This window comes from Apis mellifera, linkage group LG14 (assembly GCF_003254395.2).
Source record: "Apis mellifera strain DH4 linkage group LG14, Amel_HAv3.1, whole genome shotgun sequence".
Classification (NCBI taxonomy): Eukaryota; Metazoa; Arthropoda; class Insecta; order Hymenoptera; family Apidae; genus Apis; species Apis mellifera.
Genome location: NC_037651.1, coordinates 7,902,587 through 7,921,892, shown reverse-complemented (window position 1 = coordinate 7,921,892; position 19,306 = coordinate 7,902,587). Strand labels below are relative to the sequence as shown.

The following is a 19,306-nucleotide window of genomic DNA, read 5'->3' as shown; positions in this document are numbered from 1 at the left end:
ATCAACCATCTCTCACGGTGAGACACAACCTCCTCTCCTTTGTCCTCCTCTTCTTCTATCCTTCCTCAATACCGCGGAACGAAAGGAAATCTCGAAAGCGTTAAAAGCAACAAAACGGAAACAATACCTATAATATAAACGCTATGCAAATAAGAATCGAGTAATGGCCGGTGTAAAAAGTCCCATTCCCCGTGGATAAAGGATCCGACAGTTCTCGCTCGAACTGAAAGTATGGAGAGGAAGAAAAAAGTTGCGCTCTTGGAAAAGGGGATGAAATATCTACCAGTTTCGGTGGAAATCTTATGAAACGTTATGGTGGACGCGTGTCACGCATACGCGAGGTAGAAAGCATCCCTTAACGTATTCCGCCATGGGAAACACCGTCCGTGGGATGGCCTCCATCGCGTGTAAGAGGTCAGACTCGTCGACAGAGGGCTTCGACGTTTTCAAAAGGTCGCGCTCTCTCAGATCTAGAATCTTCCTCCTGGAATTTATGTCTCTTCCCGCAAAGAAAAATTCTACCTCTCTTTTATTCCACGCTATTCTTACGATCGAAGCTTTTTTCTTTTTTCTTTTTTCTTTTTTTTTTTGGAGACTATCATTCACAAGAGTGTGTTGCTCGTTTTGTTTCAGGAAGAACAGTTCGACGTTGGAGAGATTCCATCTGCAAATCTCGAGGATAGAACTGTATCCGGAGAGGTCGAAGTACGTGGACCAATTGTTGCACGAGATCGCGACGAGGCCTATAGTTCACGTCGGTGAGTGAGCGAGCCTTGCTTCGAAATATGTCTTTTCTCGAGGTAGATGAAATGTCAGTGGAATCGGCAGTGGAAACGGGCGGTCGTTGGTCAGCCTTGGCGGGAGGAGGGTGAGGGAGAGAGGAAGGGAAGCGTACGATATTAATCGAGATTCTTTGAACATACCGGCATCCTCGAATTTCTTCCATCGGCGGACAATGCTACACGATCGAACACGCTGTAATATAAATTTTCGAGCGACAGTGCACGCAAATCGTGCCTGGAATTTTTCCTTAAAGGAAATAATAAATGGTGAGCCGGCAGCGTCCCGTACGTGGACGTTTATTAAATTTTACCTCGGCCAGAATAAAATTGACGTCTTTCCTCTGCCTCTTTGTGGCAACGAAGGAAATTTATCAGGGGGGGGGGAAAGAGAGATTCTGTTTAATTACCTCCCCAATTCTGGCTCGAAAAACTTCTAATCTAAATTTATTATAAAGTATTTTAACGTTTCTTTTCGAGTTCTCATTTATTAAAGAACGTATCTTCGAGAAATTTAAAGAAATCTATTTAAACGAATGGGACGAAGTTTCAAACTTTATTCAAGATTACTTAAAAAGAAGGAAGAAGGAATAACGTTTAAAATCATTATAATAAGGCTGTTCGATCAAAGGCTGATTGTCTCTTGCTGATATCAATTATTGCAACATATTCTATGAACAAAGCGTGTTTTACGCACAACCGATGGGGAAGGGATTAACGAATGAAACGTGAAAGAGGAGATAGATAGATGGATGTATAGAGAGAGAGAGAGGAGATTAGACGAGCCGATATAAAATTAATCTGAAAACGGCGGCGCAATAATCTTCTCTGTTGGAAATTAATTCCTGTGCCGGCCCATGAAGCCAGACAATTAACCGGTGTTATTGTGACCGTGGCTTTGTGCTTAGTAATTGCTACTACGTGGTTCATTGACTAACAATGCCGCGCCATCGCCCGATCCATTCGGGGGCTGGGGAGGGGAGGAGGGAGGATGAAAAGATCGGGATCACTCTTCCCGCCGACTTTCCGAGCGTAACGCTTTAAAATTAGAGTTGGCACGAGAGTTTTACGCTCAATTTCCGCCCTCGTATCCATCCTCCTCTCCTCTCTCCTCTCCTCTCTCCTCTTCATTATTTATATTCGCGACACGCGTCATTTTCCCTCTTCCTCCTCTCTCTATCTCTCTCCATCCACGTCTTATCCTTCTCGATTTCTCTCTGGTTCTTCGAATCGTTCCTTTCCCTTTGTTCCCTTTTCTCGAATTTGTTTGCGACAAATTTTCTTTCGAATATTCTCTCTTGATCGATCAAAGCGGACAAAAGGGGAGAAACTCGTACGATACGCTTGTTAGTTAAAACGGCCGATTGCCGAGAAACTGGCAGGATCGATGGATGTAATTTTGATAGGGTTCGTGGAGGGGGGTCGTAGGGGTGATAGGTTGTCGAACAAATCGAGGGAGCCGATGGGAGGAAGGGAAGTTGAATGAAGTGGCGAGCAATGTCGAGGGGGATGTAATTATTAAGCGGTATCGAGCCGCTCGGGGAAATTAGATCCAGGGCGATCTAGGGAGGGGGAGGGGGTGCGGAGACAAAGGATTCCACTTCCAAGGACGATGATTAAATTATAGGGAAATCGTATCCTCGTTTCGATAAAAATATATATATATATATATAATTTCGTGAATCTTGATACGATTGGATTTGGCCAGTTTTATTTTTTATAGAGAAATTAAAGGGAATTGTGAACGTTGATTCGAATGATCGATCGATCGATAAACGTAAACGCACGCACGTAGAGTTTTACTTTAAACGCTCTGCCAAACCTTTTCCAAACTTCTCTCTCTCTCTCTCTCTCTCTCTCTCCTTGCTCCCTCTCTTTCTCTCTCTCTCTCGAAAAAGACGACCTCTGAACTTTAGCCGAGTTCAAGGTAGGAGGGTATACACCATCCAGTCGAGTTCGAAAATCGATGTATTATCCATAGATGTGTAAAGCCATCGCTGAATTCGCTTCGAACGAGAAGTTAACCTTCGAAATATTCCACGAACTATTTTAATCGCGTAATCGAGTTTAATAAACTATGCAACAAAGGTCTTTTTCATTCCGTCCCGTTGCATAATCGTTCAATGCCGATTTTAATTGCACGCAAGCTTCAATATTGTTCGACTCGACTGCAGATGTCACACTCACGTTTCATCGCGTGACATCGACAATTGCAAAAAATGTAAAAATGACGAATTAATAAGCATAACGATGCTTTGTGTACATAATAAGCCAGTTTCGAAGGAAAATAATTGGTAAATTGTTTTTATTTTCTTCTTCTTTTTTCTTTTTTTCTTTTCTTTTCTCTCCTATCGAATAGACAGAGCGGGTTTAAGCTGACAAGGTCTAAGTAGTTGAAGTCGATAATTTCAGCGACGCGACAGCAGTCGACGATTAATTGTCGTGCGGTGATAAATTGACCGCGGGCAACTCGGACGGCTGGCACCGTAAATTAGGCATATATCATTTATGAAATTGACACAGCGGGGATACGATCGATATTCCACTCTCCTCGTGCGTGGAAAGAAATTTTCGTTCCTCCGGACGAAAGTCCTTTTTCCCTCCCTTGAAACCGTGAAATTGCGAGATTATTATTTCATATCGCGAAAAACTTTGGATTAAATTCAATTCGCCGTATTTTCACATTGGAAATACAACGTTTTAATACTAATGGATTTTCCAGGGAAAATCTTTTTTCCGCCACCCTGTTTTTACCAGCTTGGATTTTACTTTAATTTTTACAATCTACCAAACATTCGAGCGTGTCTCCTCTACGTTTTCACGTTCTTTTCATCATCGCCTTTTCAAATTGCTTGTTTATCATCCCATGCACGAGGAGAGTAGAAAATTTTACGCGATCGTGTCTGATAATTGAAGATCGATTGTCTCGATTCGATTCGAAAAAATTGATCAAGTAATTGCGCTTATCCTCTGTTTCTAAGTAATCGAATATTTCTTTTCCCCCGATCGAAATCGAACTGATCTGATCTTTGTCCAATCTTTTGTGCGTTTCTTTTTTTTCTTTCCACAGTTCAAAAAGAGGGCGGCACCCAGCTGAAACTGCAGATAAATTATTCCAACATGCAGGCGCTGTTCAAACCCATGAGGTGAGTACAATTTACAATATCCGCGTTTTAAAAAAAAAGTCGAAGGATCCGTCGATTGATACGAGGAGGAAAATTGAAAAATCTCGCTCGCTTTATCATCGTCGGGGCTCAAACTTCTCCGAGTTATATATCCTCCCGTGAGGATAAAATTCGAGGAGGAGGAGGAGGACAATTAAAACTTTCCCTTCGTCGATACAATCCTCCCCGATGAGGGACGAGATAAGTAGCGAAACGACTTGGATTATTTTTCTCGCCTCTATCCGAGAAGATCGAAGAAACTCGATTGAGATTGTCACGGAGGATCCCTTATCGCTTCTCGAGAATTACACGAACGAGACGAAAGGCGAGGGGAGAAAGTTTGAAGGGAAATGATTAAAAAATTATTTCTACGATAATCGTGATCTCGTGGGGGACGGGATGGAAACGGGTCGGCGGCGAGGGGGGAAGCGTTTAATTCCTCGGATATTTAACTCCCCGGGGATTAACAATTTATTTGATCGCCAAACTTGCACGAATCTCTGCGCAAGTTATACACCTGCGTTTAATCCTTACGACTCGAATCCCTTACCGACTTATATAAGTTGCACCCTTCTTCTTCTTCTTCCCCTCCTCCTATTTACGAGAATATAAAATAAACCTCGTAATTTAATTTCCAAAACAAATTATTCGTCCACTATTATTTTTGCGCGCCAACTTTTGCAGGAATAATTTACCAACTTTCTAATCCTCCTTATTCTTCTTCTTTTTTTTTTTTCTTTGCATCGCCTCGATGACGATTTATTATTTCTGGCAAGTATAAGTCGCGGCTGCAATTAAGAACCAGAGTGGAAATTAGGGGATGCAATGGAGCTGAAGATAGGGCGAGGAAAGTTTGGTGTTTCGAGGTCGGAACTAGCTTGAAATTACTTGGCCCGCTGTTTGTCCGTTGTGACGTAGCTTTTCGCCGCAATCCGCCACGGAGGAGACTTATCGGGATATATCACAGTCGATAAGAAGGAGAGAATTAATGTCGACACACACACACACATATATATATATCGCGATTTCGTTGAGCAATTGACCCGTATAAGCGAAAAACAAGTCTTCTCCAATAAGTATCGGGGAGGATTGAACATTGGTGGGAAGAGGAATTCTGTATTTCCGGCAATAATAAGAAATTAGAAACTCGATTAACCGTCCAATTAGCTTAATCGAGGTTTCGTTTCTTCTTGGAAAACTCTTCTCGAAACTCGGAGGATGATGGACTATTCACGGTTATATCCCTCTTTAAATGATTTTTTCAAGGGACGATTTTAAAGGAATCTTTTTAACGGTCGTTGGCTTCATAATCTTCGTAATCCCTTTAATAATAAGTGGTATCCGCGGTTTATAAAAGGAAAGTTCTACGTCCCCGTTTTACAATTCCTTCCCGTTGGCATTATTTTAACCAGGGGAAATGGACGTGTCCAAAAAGGTTTTTTGCGACTGCCACCCTCGATGCTCGTTTCCTCTTTCCTCTTCTCCAAAGTGTTCTTGGAGACAATGGGAGGATGTGACGTATCACGTTTTCCGAGAAGGGAGGAAGGAGAAAGAGAGAAGGAAGGGGGTGCGGCCCTCTCTCGCACGGCACGAGACACTTGGCTGGTCCCCCCTCCCCCCCACTTATGTAATTGTGCTCGTAATCCCATCCACGTAAGTTCGTCAATCATGTGGTAAGAAAAATCGTATCTCTGTCTCTCCATCTCCTCCTCTTTGTCACTCGTTCCTCCTATGTCCTAGGAAGAGTCTCTTTCCTGTTTGGGGAGCAAAGATGGCGCACAGTGGTAAGAATAATCAGCATGCGATGTTTATAATTGGATAAAGTTTCAAGTATGTAAAAAATAATTGTAACGTATAATTCTTACGCATTAAAATTTCAAATTCTCTTTTTAAACAATTTAGATTAAACGAAATTAATTTGTATAAGTAAACAATTAATCGGACAACTGATCGGTCACGTTTCATTAATTGAGAAATATTTTGTAAATTTATCGAGAAGCTTCAATTTAAACTTCAATTTTGTAACGGATATAACATCTCGAAACATCTGTTTTAATTTAAATTGTTATTAATTAATAAGTTTCTTTTTTTATAAATTAAACTTAAAGTTTAATTAGTTCATATTAGAAATTTACACGATTTAATAATTTAATTTTCATGTGTTTCATATCGTTCCTCGCAACGAGAAGTTAGTATATAAAAAGTGGAAATTTTTTATTTTTTATTTATTTTTTTTTTTTTACATATTTGATTTGCAAAACTTTGCAAAACTATATTAAAATTAATTTTAAGCTATCCTATATTATAATATATGCATTTTATCATTATTATATTTTGGAGAAATAAACAATAATAATTTCTAATTTTAGCAATTCTTTTATTCCTTTCAATATTTGAGCAGTCGATATGCGATATGTCTTCTTTCATTTTATAATTTTCAGTTTCATTGTTTTTTATCGTTATTTTCTTAAATTATCACTAAATTTAGGTCCATATGGATAATTTATAGAATAGGATTATCGAGAGCATCCCGTAGCAAATAGCCATTTTTTTAATAAGCATTTTTTCCGTTTCTTTAAAAATATGTTTCTACAGAATACATTTCCAATTCTCAAGATCCAATTTATTGTACGTTTGTCAAATTCGAAGCGTTTTCTAAATTAATTGCTTGCTACGTAAGTTTTCAAAAATTACGGTTACTTAAAAATTCAAATTAAATATTTATATATTTTTTATATATTGATTATTACGTATTATTTTTTTATTCTATACAATAATCATATCTTTATATTATATAGATTTTAAATAAAATAATAAATTATAATAAAAATCAGTATTGTTTTCTAAAAATTAAATCTAGAATAATATATTCCAGTCATATTCCTATTATTCGAATCACTGGGCGGCGTGAGAATGAAAGTTATTAGCCAGCTGACTGTTTGATACGAATTTACTTTCTTTCTTTTTCTTCTTCTTATTATCTTGGCCTCGTTTATCAGATTCTGTATCTTCCCTGCACACCTGTGAAATTCATAAATTCCAAGAGATTAAGAAGATCGTCGAAAGGATAGCTATTATTTACCGAAAAAACATCCCTCCAAAGATATGACAATCGTTTCGATTAATTTAATTCTCTCTCTCTCTCTCTTCTCGATTCTTTTTTTCTTCTTTCCTACCTTCCATGAGTTTCAGTTTCAGGCGGCAATTCTCGCCAATTTTCCCTCGTTACACTCGTTCCAAATTCCCATCGTCGTACCGGTTGGTGGAACCGTTGGGTATAGAAGAAGGGGTGGTGGAAGAATAAAGCAGAGAAAACGTAATATCGCGAAGCGGAGAGAGAATTCGAGACAAGTGAGCCTCGTTCGAACGCTTATTGCGACTCCTTTTTATCCTCCTCCTCCCTCTCTCCGTACACACACACACATACACACATACACACACATTTGCCCCTTTTAAACTTCCGGTCGGCCGAAGATTCCACGATAAGTGGCCGAGGACGGCTTAAACTCCGGTAATAAGTTGGGCAATAAGTTTTCAGGGAAAGTTTTCCGGCCTGGAGGACCCATCCTCCCTGACGAAGGCGATACGAAAAGCGCTGGCGTCGAGGGGCGTCGTGGGAGGGGGAGATGGAGAATTCGAGGACGAAATTGCCACCGTCCCAATCCCGCCGCCAATCCCGCAATAAGCTCTCGTTACACGTTAAGGAGGAAGACACCTCTCTCTCCCTCTCTCTTTCTCTTTCGAAGAACCGCTGCTGCCTTTCTCTCTTCTTCTTCTTCTTCTTCTTCTTCTTCTTCTTCTTCCTGTCTATTTTTACCTCTCTTAAAGTAAAGGAAGAAGAGACTCGTCGAATGAACAATTTCTCACGACGAGTTCCCCTCCGCGAAATTATTTCTTCGCTTCTTCTACGCTCTTTTTCTATCGCGCCCTCTTCAAGGGCCTTTGATTGGGCCAACCTCTGCAACAAGCCCCGATTCTTTTTATAAGAATTTCGGTGATTTTTCGGTCATTTTCGCTTGGAAAAATCGATTAAAAAATTGCCCACTTCTCGTTATTCTATAGGTAGACGTAGTTTTGTCAACTCGGGTGTTTATTGAAACGATTTTATTAAAAATAAATTTTGTCAGTTTTACGATTTGCGAGAAACAGAAGTTTCCTTCTCTCCTTCCCTTCCTTCCTTCCATCTTACCCAAGTTCCCGTTATTAAATTTGCCGCGGAACTTTGCCCTCGGAATCCTCTCTCACCCCCCTCTCTGTCCTCCATTATTAAAAACACCTTTCTTTTCTAACCCCCTCTCCCATATTTTATTTAACAAATTTCGATAATTCCCCTCGCTTCGACGAACTTTCTCAAGTTTCATAGCGATAAAGGTGCCGATAAATCGAGTTTGAAGAACACGATTCAGCTGGAAGCGTGTGTACAGCTTGTTTCCAAACCGATCTCGACGATTAAATTTTAATTAATACGTGTTTCAGGTGTTTAGGTGAATTCGTATGCTTTAAGGGAAAAAATGGAGATGATCAGACGTTTCTCATTTACCTCGTCGACTAATCGTGCAGCAATAATTACCGTCGACCTACATCATTAGTCGTGGACGCGATTAGCGTTCGATCGTTCACGGTGCCGCGAATCCGAATGGAACCGATTTTTCCCTCTCCCTCCCTCCTCCTCTCCCCTTTTTTCACAAAAATCTCGAGTACACATACGTGACTCGCGCGAGAAATTCATTGCTCCGCGCAATGAAAATTGTATGGAAAATCGGGCGGAAAATTTATTCGGTGATCGAGGCTCAAGAATTCGTGAAATTCGTAAAAAGAAAGAAAGAAAAAAAAAAAAAGAATACAAGAGGAAAATAATTGGAGAACGGAGGGAGAATAATTCATTCTCTAATGGTCCATGCGCTTGGAAAATATTTTGCAATCGACGTAATAAATTTTTGAAAAAGTAAATCAGAATTTATCAACTTTTCAAATTAAACCTTGCGTATGTATAAAAATGTTCGAATCGTATTTCAAGCTTGGAATATTTTATTAGGAGAAAAAAAAAAAATAAGCGAAAATTACCGCCAATAAATTATCCTAAAAGTAGAAAAGTATGGATTCCGAACCCCATTTCTCGCCTGTCGCCTCGATTATTTCACCGTTTATCACTCTTCGAAATCTATTAATTCGATTCAATTTGTCTTGACAAAAGAAAAAAAAAAAAAAAAGAAACGAGTATATTCCAAATCTTCTCGAGACGGGCGGAAAGTAAAGCAATTCTTCTAATCTGACCTATAAATCTCTCCCTCTCCCTATCTCTCTCTGTCTCGAGGTCCTCGCCTCGATGCAATTAATATTTGCGCCCGGAAATAAATCGCGTCCAAAGCGGTTCATTTGAATATAAAATAGCGGCGAGACGGGGGTCTTATTCCGGGCAATTATTTCGACCGAATATCCGGTTATCTTTCCCCTGTCGTGGAGCCGCAGACAATGTGGAAAAAATTCTTGAGCCCAGAAGGAGAAGGAGGAGGGCTGCCTCTGTTTGGGTAAACAGAATTATGGCGCGGTGTCGGAAGGTCAGGCGGGAAGGGTTGGCTTGGCAGAGGTCCCTGCGACGGCCAGTTAACTTTTAATCGGATGCAAATTACGCGCTAATTACCGCGCGACCGTCGTATTAATTAGCCAAGACTGCTTGGAAAAGTTCCTCGAAGCGCCGCGTTTCTTCTTCTTTTTTTTTTCCTTTCTCTCCTTCTTTCTCAAAATCGTTTTTCTTCGAGATAAGAAGAGACGATCCCTCTCCGCCTTGGACGTCTTCAATTCTTAACCAACGTCTCCGATCTCTGTGCGATGTTTCGTGAAATTGAACGTTCCTTTTTTTCTTTTTCTTTTTTAATTAATCGATGGAAGAAGTTTTGAAGATGCGAAATTGTATTGGAAGTCGAGGGAGAATCGAAAAATCGATACTTTGGAAAGTTTTGTGGTCGATAACTTGTTAATTGAGTATCTTTTTTTCTCAAAGCGTTCGAGAAGAAAATCGTGATACGATGAAGAATTAAACGTTCGTTTCCATGTTTTGGAATAAAAGCAGCGAACTTCCTCGTTCGATTCGAAAAACGATAAAGAGAGTTTCAACAATTCACCATGATCAAGATATTTGCTCTGCAATATAGATTTCTCCAATTTCAAGATCGAAGTCTAACGAATTTTTTCCACCCTTCGAGAGAATTTAGAAGAAATCTCGTGCAAAGATGATATAAATATTTTACCAAAAGAATTTTCCCTTTCTGTCTTATTTTATCTCTAATCGAGAGAAATTTCATTCCTCTGAAATATCGTTATCGTTAATCTTTTAAATTATATTAAACGAATCGATGGTGTTCAGTTCAGTTCATAATTACACAAAGTATAAAGTCATTTTTTTCGATGAAGAGCGATCGGTGAGAATTATTTTCGGACATTGATAAAACGTAATCCTCGAGTTCGAAGACTGGGTTAATGGGAGGATATTTCGTGCGATTTCCCCCACGAATTTTAATTCAAAGTTCGAGGTAAAAGTTCGACGCCACGATGGTCTCGAGATTGACTTTTATTATATAAATTCGGCTTATTTCGATCCAAACAACAGAGACTCGTATCTATATACACGAGCTCTCTCGATTATTTACATATTCGAGGCTCGATATCGCTCGGTATCCACTCGTTCAACGTCACGGTACATCGACGGAATTCTCCTCTGTTCTCGTTCCTCCGCCATATTTTCGCGAGGAAAGGCGCACACGTAGCGGAGAAGGATTCCCCGGGGACGGTTTTTTTTATTTATCGCCGTCGACTCTCGCGATGGAAGACGTGGAAAAAGAAGAGGAACCGTTTCTCTTCCCCTCCTCCTTTCCTCTCCTCCCCTCCTCCCTTGCCTATTCTCCCGGTATGGGGGGGTTGGTTATGCTTTGCCCGAGAAATCGCCGTCTCCTCCTGAATTCCGACCGAATTCGAAACTGTCGTGGAGTTGCACGAGTGTCACGGCCTTGAAACGAGATAAATATTTTTCTCTCGAAATAACAAACACGAAATTGAGAATAGAGAAATTCCTCCTTCTTTCTTTCTTTCGATTCAATTCCATTCTACTTGCTGTTGCAGAAGTAGAAGTTATTCCTTCGAGAAAATGAGAAGGAACGAATGATAAATTAGAGACGTCGTGGGAGGGAAAGGGCGAAGATTTCTTCCCGAATGATTCAACATTCGTCGTCCCGTATTTTCGAGTTTTGAATATTATAGATCCGTTTCTCGTTTATTCTCGTTCGCGGATCTTCTCGTCCTTGAAAAGGAAGGGGGGCAAAAATATTTGCCCGGGAGAAAAAACAAGAAATTTTCCACGGGACGTTGGATCGAAAAACACGAGTGTATTATTCGCGTGTTACAACGAAAATTCCCCTTGTTTACCCCTGAAACGTTCCAGAAACGTTCCACGAACTCGTTATCACGTCTGTGTTTATGCTGTTTCAGGTTTCCAAGGGAACAACAAACTCTGCCCAATCACTTCTACTTCACCGATTTCGAGAGGCATACGGCCGAGATCGCCGCGTTTCATCTGGACAGGTAACTCGATTTCTAATTTCTATATTATTTTTATATTTTTATCGATTTTTATATTCTACTACTGTATATTATATCATATTATCGATAAAAGAAAAAAAATGGGGAAGAGAAGAAATCGAGACGCGAAACGGAACGAAGGGAGGAGAGACGAGAGTTTCTTCTCGTTCCTCTGTTGAAAATGATAAAAGTTTTGCCCCGTTACAGGCTGCTTGGATTCAGGAGGGCGATGCCGGTTACGGGGAGAACGTTGAACCTAACGACAGAGATTTATCAGATCGCCGACGGCGAACTGCTGAAGACGTTCTTCGTCAGCCCCGCCGGTAATATCTGCTTCCACGGCAAGTGCAGTTATTACTGCGATACGGCGCACGCGATTTGCGGAAATCCGGACACCCTTGAAGGCAGTTTCGCCGCTTTCTTGCCGGATAAATCTTTCGTCGCGAGGAAGGCATGGAGACACCCCTGGCGGAGGAGTTATCACAAGAGGAAGAAGGCCCAGTGGGAGCACGGTGAGGTTTTTTTCTTTCCCCCGCCATTTATCGTTACATTTTTCCTCCGATTATTATTTATCGCGCGGCCAATTCTCTCTACTCTGAAAATAGAAGCCCTTTCTGTAATAATTCGTTTCGTGTTAAATGAAACTAAAAAAGGAAAGTAGAAAGATAATCTTTTTTTTCTTTTGTAATAAATAAGAAAGCTTGATTTATTAAACTTTTATTATTAAGAAAAGGAAATCTCTAAACGATTCCTCTATTAATCGTTGGAAAACACGACCGTTCTAGCAACGATCCGTTCTTCTTAACCACGATTGCAAAATACATCCATCCAATTTTCCGTTGGGTATAGCTCGATACGTAGCCGGGAACGTACTCTCCATAATGCACTTTGTTTGATGTCGATACGTTCAATGGTTGCCGAGATATAGGAGCCGATAGCGTGTAAGATGAATGGTGGATTCAAGTTCTAGGGAAACGCCGTGACCTACTTTCCCTCCCATTCCCCCTCCTCTCTTTCTCGCTCTGTCTCACTCTCTCGCTTCAGAAATTGTTTACGCACGTCTGGTGGTGGTGGCAAAAAGCGTTAAATCAACCGAATGACCGCTGCGCAGGTAGACGATTTGGGGTAGGTCAGTTGAGAAAGAGAGAGACAGGGATATCGAATTATTAAAAATTATAGTCGGTGGTTTCACGAAAGCGAACGACGTGATCGAGATGAAACGAAAACCGGTTTTCTCCGCTCTCCCGATTCCGAGCGGGTTAATTGCTCGTCGGCTCGAAGGCTAATTCGAAGCTTTGTTGATTTTTAATAAGGCGTTTTTTAATGTTAATTCTTCACGCGTTAATTTTATTATTATTCGACGGATGGATATTCTGGATAATATCAATATTGGTGTAAGGATATTTTTTCTCATTTTAAATATAAAGGAAGATTTAAAAAAGCTGAAAATCGAAACGCGTACAAGTTTGAACAAATGGTCGGCGATAAAAGTAAATTTTCGAGAGGGTCGGTGAATATTTGATAGGCGGACGTTTTGAAAATTTTAAAAGGTTGCGTAGCTTTTCATAATTCACTTCATAAACTGGTTAATACACGAATGTATACATCAAAATTTCACGTGGAAAGAAAATAAAAAATAATAATAAATTTGTTTTAAACATCGTATCTTTAATTACAAAACGAAAAAAATGTTTTTCAATCTTCTCCATCCGGGAATATATATTATTTTCCAGATTCGGATTACTGTTCCCTCGTGAAAGAGATCCCACCCTATCACGAGGGCAGAAGGTTGCTGGATCTAATGGACATGGCTGTCTTAGACTTCCTCATGGGGAACATGGACAGACACCATTACGAGACGTTCAAGATTTTCGGCAACAACACGTTCCCCCTGCACTTGGACCACGGAAGAGGATTCGGCAGACCCTTCCACGACGAGATCTCCATCCTTGCCCCCATCTTACAGTGTTGCATGATCAGGCAAACGACTCTAAGCACCCTTCTAAAGTAAGTTCTCTTCCTCCAGTTTCCCCCCCCTAATCTCCATATTTTCCAATCTCTTCCCTCCTTTCCACGTTCATTAAAAGAAATTTAATTTAAAAATTTCCAAAAGATCCATCCACGTTCCCTATTCCTCACCCTCCCTAAACCTTGCATCTTCCTCGAAAAATCCATCGATCTATTTCGATATCCATCTCGTCCACTCGTAAGTCAAGCCAAGCCCTTCCCCCCTCATCCTATTAATTTCCAACCTATCTATCGCGCGGATAGATAGAGAGAGAGAGAGCGAGAGAGAAGATCTGTCATGGCGATGGTATCGAGGCGCACGGTCCTCTCGCGAACAGGGATCGATCCGGGTCGAATTTACAATTCAGAGCGGAGAGGAGGGGAGGAGAGGGGAGGGCCTCTCGCCGGATTTCGAAAAAAGGGAAACGATGGGAAAAGTTTACGAGCCGTGGCCCCCGGGGCTGGATAAGGCGGATTTCGGAGTGAAACGTTTTACCAGAATTGGCCGTCGCCGGCATCGCTCGTGAATCTCCGCTTTGATGCGGATTCACGACGAGGACGACGGGCTTTTTACGGCCGCGATAAATTCGGGCCGAGAGCGGATTTCGCCGACACGCGTTTCGACACACACACACACACACACACACGCATATACATACACATGAGCGCGTGCATCACGCGTGACCGACGCGATACCACGATTATCGATTTTGTTCGACACGTTGCTTAAGTTGTCGTTACGAACGGGCTAAGTAAGAAAACTGAGTAAAAAAACCGGGTCCTTCCTTCCTTCCTTCCGTCCACGACACCTGTTCTCGATAAAACTTGAACATTTCGTAGATTGAATTCCACCGTGGCGAGGAGGAGTAATCTCAGGATTCTCTGAATTCTCCCCTCTGGATCCCTTTGCATTTTTCCGATTCCATTTATCTTTCTCTGTGTATACATGTATATATCCGCGATTCGATCGAGATTCATCCTTGCTCATCCCTGAAATTCTTCGTTGTATCAAAATTCTTGCCAAATTTTATTCCTTTTGCTCGACGTAGGGAAAGAGAAAGTAACGAATCGTTTCGTTGCGATTTGTCATATTTCTGAGCAATTGAAATTGATCCTCGTGATGTCAGTCTAAAATTATGTCCAACTCGTTCAATTTTGAAACATTTTTTTTCAACGATAAAATTGTAGAAATACTTTTGCAAAGAAAATAATAAATTTTAAATTCGAAATTGATTCTTCAAAATTATCCAATTTGTATAATTTGTAGAAAAAAAATATTTCAGCAATGCAATAATTTATCGTAATATAAATGTTTCAGTTCCTTCGAAAATTTTATAATTTGCGGAGAATATAGATGAGAAAGATCGGCGAAGAAATAAACGTAATATCTAATTTCAAATTAATCGGAAGGCTTATTATCGTGGCTGCCTCAAAGTATCTTGAATGAAATCGTGTTGGACGGTTGGAAGGCGTATTGAAGAAGCCCACACGTTGTCCATTAAACCTAATATTATAGGATAATTGCATCCTGTGGATACTTCATTGCAGCTACTTCATCGTGTCAGTCATGGTTACTTCTCTTTCATTATGACTTCGTTTTCATTCAATTCTCGTTCCAATGCTGATCCAATCTTCGCATGGAAAGGCCCATATAAGGCCATACCTTTTCTTTTTTTTTTTTTTTTCTATTATTCGATCGTTAAATTTACAATTTAATCTGATGTTTCGATGAGCAAGGGAAGAGGGAGGGAAAGAAGGAAAGATCAGATTAAAGTTCGAAAGATGATATTCCGATATTAGATAAATATTAAAAAAGAATCGTATGGATCATCGTTGGGGGATCGTCGATATCCCGGGAAACCATAATCGTTCAAATGGTATAAAAGCTGTTCGATCAAGTCTTTATCCTCCCCTCGACAGAGAGCAACGTGCTTTTCCACGTTCCCCTGTGACATCGAGAAGTAGCCAGCCAGAAAAATACTTTTATCCGCGTGCTTCTTCGAGAATGTGTCCTTAAATATACACACAAGTCTGCGTATACTGGGTGGCTCCGTTAAGAAACCATTATATATATATGTATGTATCAATCGATATAACGTTCGAATGTTTTTCTTTATCCACGTTTATCCACGAAAGTTAAGAAACAAATTGTCCTTTCCTATATTCCTTTATCATCACTCGATTTTTACAAGCAAAAGAATTTATCGATATACAAAATTATGACAAATTCGTAAACGATTTTGTCTAGTTTCTCAAGCATAATTTTCTTGTTCGAAATATTTTCCTTTAAATTTTTTCCTTTCCTCCTTTTATCGTCATCAAAATCAATCAATTCGAAAGTTTATTCAAATTCCTAAATTATCAAGATTAAAACTTAATTATAATAATCACATCTCGTATAAATATATATCAAAATTTGATATCCTTTTCAAATACCTCTGTTTCAAAGACACGAAACTCAAATGGATCACCCTGTACACGCTATAAATACTATCCGCGACCTGTCTGCTCAAGTCGATACTTTATTCATTGCCTGTTCCGCAAGAAAGACCCGGATCCTATATTATCGAGCCACGTCTCGAAATCTCGAAGGATTCGTTCGACCAATGTGGAAAATTTCGAACTGGAGGGAGGGAGTAGAGACATAGATAGAGAGAGAGAGAGAAAATATTATAATTTTCCCTCTAGGAGAGGTAAGAAAAAAAAAAAAAAGGAAGCGTGACGAGGTAGATCCGTGAGATGATAGATACTAAGATACGTGTCTTACCTCTCGAGTCAAACTTCTAATTACGAGCATTTGCATTTTTATTGAAAAATTTCTGTCGCCTCGCGCTCTCCGCCTCGGTGATCAATGCGTCCGGGAAGGAGGGAGGTTGGAAGGGAGGGAGGGATGGCCGTAGACAGAGAAAGAGGATCACGTTTTTAATCTTTCGAGAGTTCCGACGACTTCTGCTGTCGTCGTCCTGTCGATTTGCATGTTTATTAAAAACGATCGAATTACTTTGATTCGGTGAATATTGAAAGAGGCGACGAGGATCCGACCGCAAATTTTCGCCGGATAGGATAGGGGAGCGAGTGTTTGAATTTTCATCCACGGAATTTCGGAATGGGCGAAAATTCTTTTCGATATTCCATCCCTTCCCCTCCTCTCTTTTCACCTGGGCAGAGAAAAGCTTATCTTTAGGATTTTGTTTTAAGCTTGTTTCGAGTTCCCAGAGTCGGAGGGGCGGGGGAGAGTCGAGAGACGTCCCGTAAGGGTTTTCAAATTTACCTTCGCTCGTAACGATTTATCCACGACGGATTATTATATTTATATTAAAACGGAGGAGGAAGGGGATGGTGTAAATATTTTTACATCCGTTTTGTTTCTCTTTTCTTTTTTTTTCTTTTTTCTTTTTCTTCCTCTTTCTCTTTTCTAGATTTCACAACGGACCAGTCCCCCTGAGCGAGGCATTGCGAAAAAGCATGGCCAAGGACCCAGTGGCCCCCGTTCTCTGGGAACCCCATCTGGCGGCCCTCGACAGGAGGGTGCGCGTGATTCTTCAAGCGATCAGAGACTGCGTGAATCGTGAGGATTCGAGTCAGATCGTCCACGAGAAAACGGAGGATACCGGATCCTAGCCGTTCCTTTCGATTCTCTTAGCGTGAATCGGAGAATTCTGATGAAACGTTCTGATCAGACGAAGAGAAGAGGAAGTGAGATTTTTTTTTTTTTAATTTCCGATGATGATGGATGTAGATTTATTGTAAAAAAAAAAAAAAAAAAAAAAGAACGTGTAAAAATATGCGTGTATAAAATATTTGAGAAAACGATAACAGGGACAAAGATAAGAGATACATATATTTTATCGACGATACTTTCTTTTTAAGATTTCTTTCTTTTTTTTTTTTCGAATATTGTTAATCGTTGTTTATATATTATATATATATATATCAAGTCTTATTTTATTCTTTCTCTCTTTTTTTTTTTTCTTTTCTGTTTTTATCGTAAAGAAAATCTTGTTGTTGTACAAAGAGATGTTGTACATAGTGTATGTATCGTAATTAAGAATTTTAAGATCAAAATCATTTGGAACGCCTGCTTTCCATGTATATATATATATATAAAAGATATAAAATCGATAAAGTCGCTTTTCAGGGCTGGATATTTACGATTATAACTACGTTTCATCGTCGAAAATAACGGAGCGTAATGTTATCCGATCGAGTATTTCCAGGGTTCATCAACCGGATGAAACCCGGATGTGTCGAAAATGTCGAAATCTATCGACTCGCACGTTTATCGTCATCTTTAAAATCTAAATCATTTTCTGACGATTTTTCACAGTTCCTCTCGGGATAACACAATGCGCCACTTATCGACGATCCAGCGTCAGATTCTTTTTTTTACCCAGAAGAATCCAATTTCCATCCCGTGGAATTATTATTATTATTATTATTATACGTAACATTGTGCGAGGTATATGGAATGTAAATCCATGTGAAAAAGGCTATGCGTGTGCGTGTCTTTTCTAATGTGCGCTTTTTCGTACGCGTGAATGTTCTCGTAACACTCGCAAGTGTTCTTTCTTTTTTTTCTTCTTTTTTTTTTTCCTTTGGAGAAGGGAAGGGGAGGGGGAGAAGGCAGGGAGGCCAAAAGAAAAGAAACTCTGTTGAAAAAACTGTCTATCGATGTATTTTTTCTTTTTTTTACCGGAACTCTTGCTTCTATCCCTTCCTTGTTATCCCTTATCATATTTTCTCGTAGAAGGATTATTTTGATGAAATAATTGGATTTTCGATTTTTTTTTTTTTTTTCTCTCTCCTTTGGAATACTCGATCGACCACGATTTTTCATTTCTCGACCCCAAGTTTGGTAATTCTGCTTATCAAATTTTCTTTCCCTTTCTTAACTTGGAACAAAGTAAAGAGGCAGATATAAAAAGTTTTCCAGAATTAATTTCGCGCAATTTAATATTGTAATTTTTGCCCCAAAGTTTTGCCCCAACTTCTTGCTGCTGCAAGACCTTAAAATATCGTGTTGAACTTGCCGATCAAACTCTCTCTCTCTCTCTCTCCACTTTTCCTTCCGTCATCTAACTAATTATTCAAGAAGTACAGAATTCTAAGCAGAGAAAACATAGAATCGAGTATCTTCTTTCCACCTATCTCGCGATAATAAAATCGTACACGAATATCGTGGATGCTTGAAAAATTAGAAATGATAACTATTTTTCCCTCGATTTTTTAACTCGATAATTTTCCATAATTAGCCAATTAAACTACCGAATTGAATCGAGGTATATTTGCGGTATATTTGCCAATATTGAGAGACACTGGAAACGGAAAGGAGGCGCAATATCGATTAAAAAAAAAAAAAAAATCAATTTTTTCGCCGAGTAGTTTCATTAAACGAAACTAAAAAGATTCTTTCAATTACACCGCGCGCCATAATAATTTAAGAAATTTTTCAGGCTCATCCAACGGTGAATTTCATTATTAACCATCCTTTCTTTTTTTTTCTTCTTTTTTTCCTCCTCCTTTTTCGATCCTCTATCGAATTTTATTCCTCTTTTACAAAACTTCGTCTCACCAACGTCGACTCTCGTTCTAATTTTATTTCACGAGAAACGAGACGAGACGAAAAACGAGCTCGGGATGAAAAAAAGGAAATCGTAGAAATAAGTAGAAAATTCGTAAAAATTCACAACGTTTAATTTTGGAAAACTGGTCGATGCAATTTTTTTTCTTTCCACAGTGCGATTGAAAATAGTCGAAAATGAGTGAAACGATGCGATTCTCGAT

At 39.7% G+C, this 19,306-nt stretch overlaps 1 protein-coding gene across 1 annotated transcript in view; it reads left to right on the top strand.

Moving 5' to 3' along the window:
* Window positions 1-17,997, top strand: part of LOC410517 (extracellular serine/threonine protein CG31145) — a 55,069-nt gene extending 37,072 nt beyond the window's left edge. The window contains exons 2-7 of the mRNA XM_393996.7: window positions 634-758; window positions 3,850-3,925; window positions 11,426-11,518; window positions 11,723-12,027; window positions 13,249-13,522; window positions 16,942-17,997. Of these exons, the coding sequence (XP_393996.6) occupies window positions 634-758; window positions 3,850-3,925; window positions 11,426-11,518; window positions 11,723-12,027; window positions 13,249-13,522; window positions 16,942-17,143 (1,075 nt within the window). The 3' untranslated portion in view covers window positions 17,144-17,997. The remainder of the gene's footprint in view (window positions 1-633; window positions 759-3,849; window positions 3,926-11,425; window positions 11,519-11,722; window positions 12,028-13,248; window positions 13,523-16,941) is intronic.
* Window positions 17,998-19,306: the final 1,309 nt, after the last annotated feature.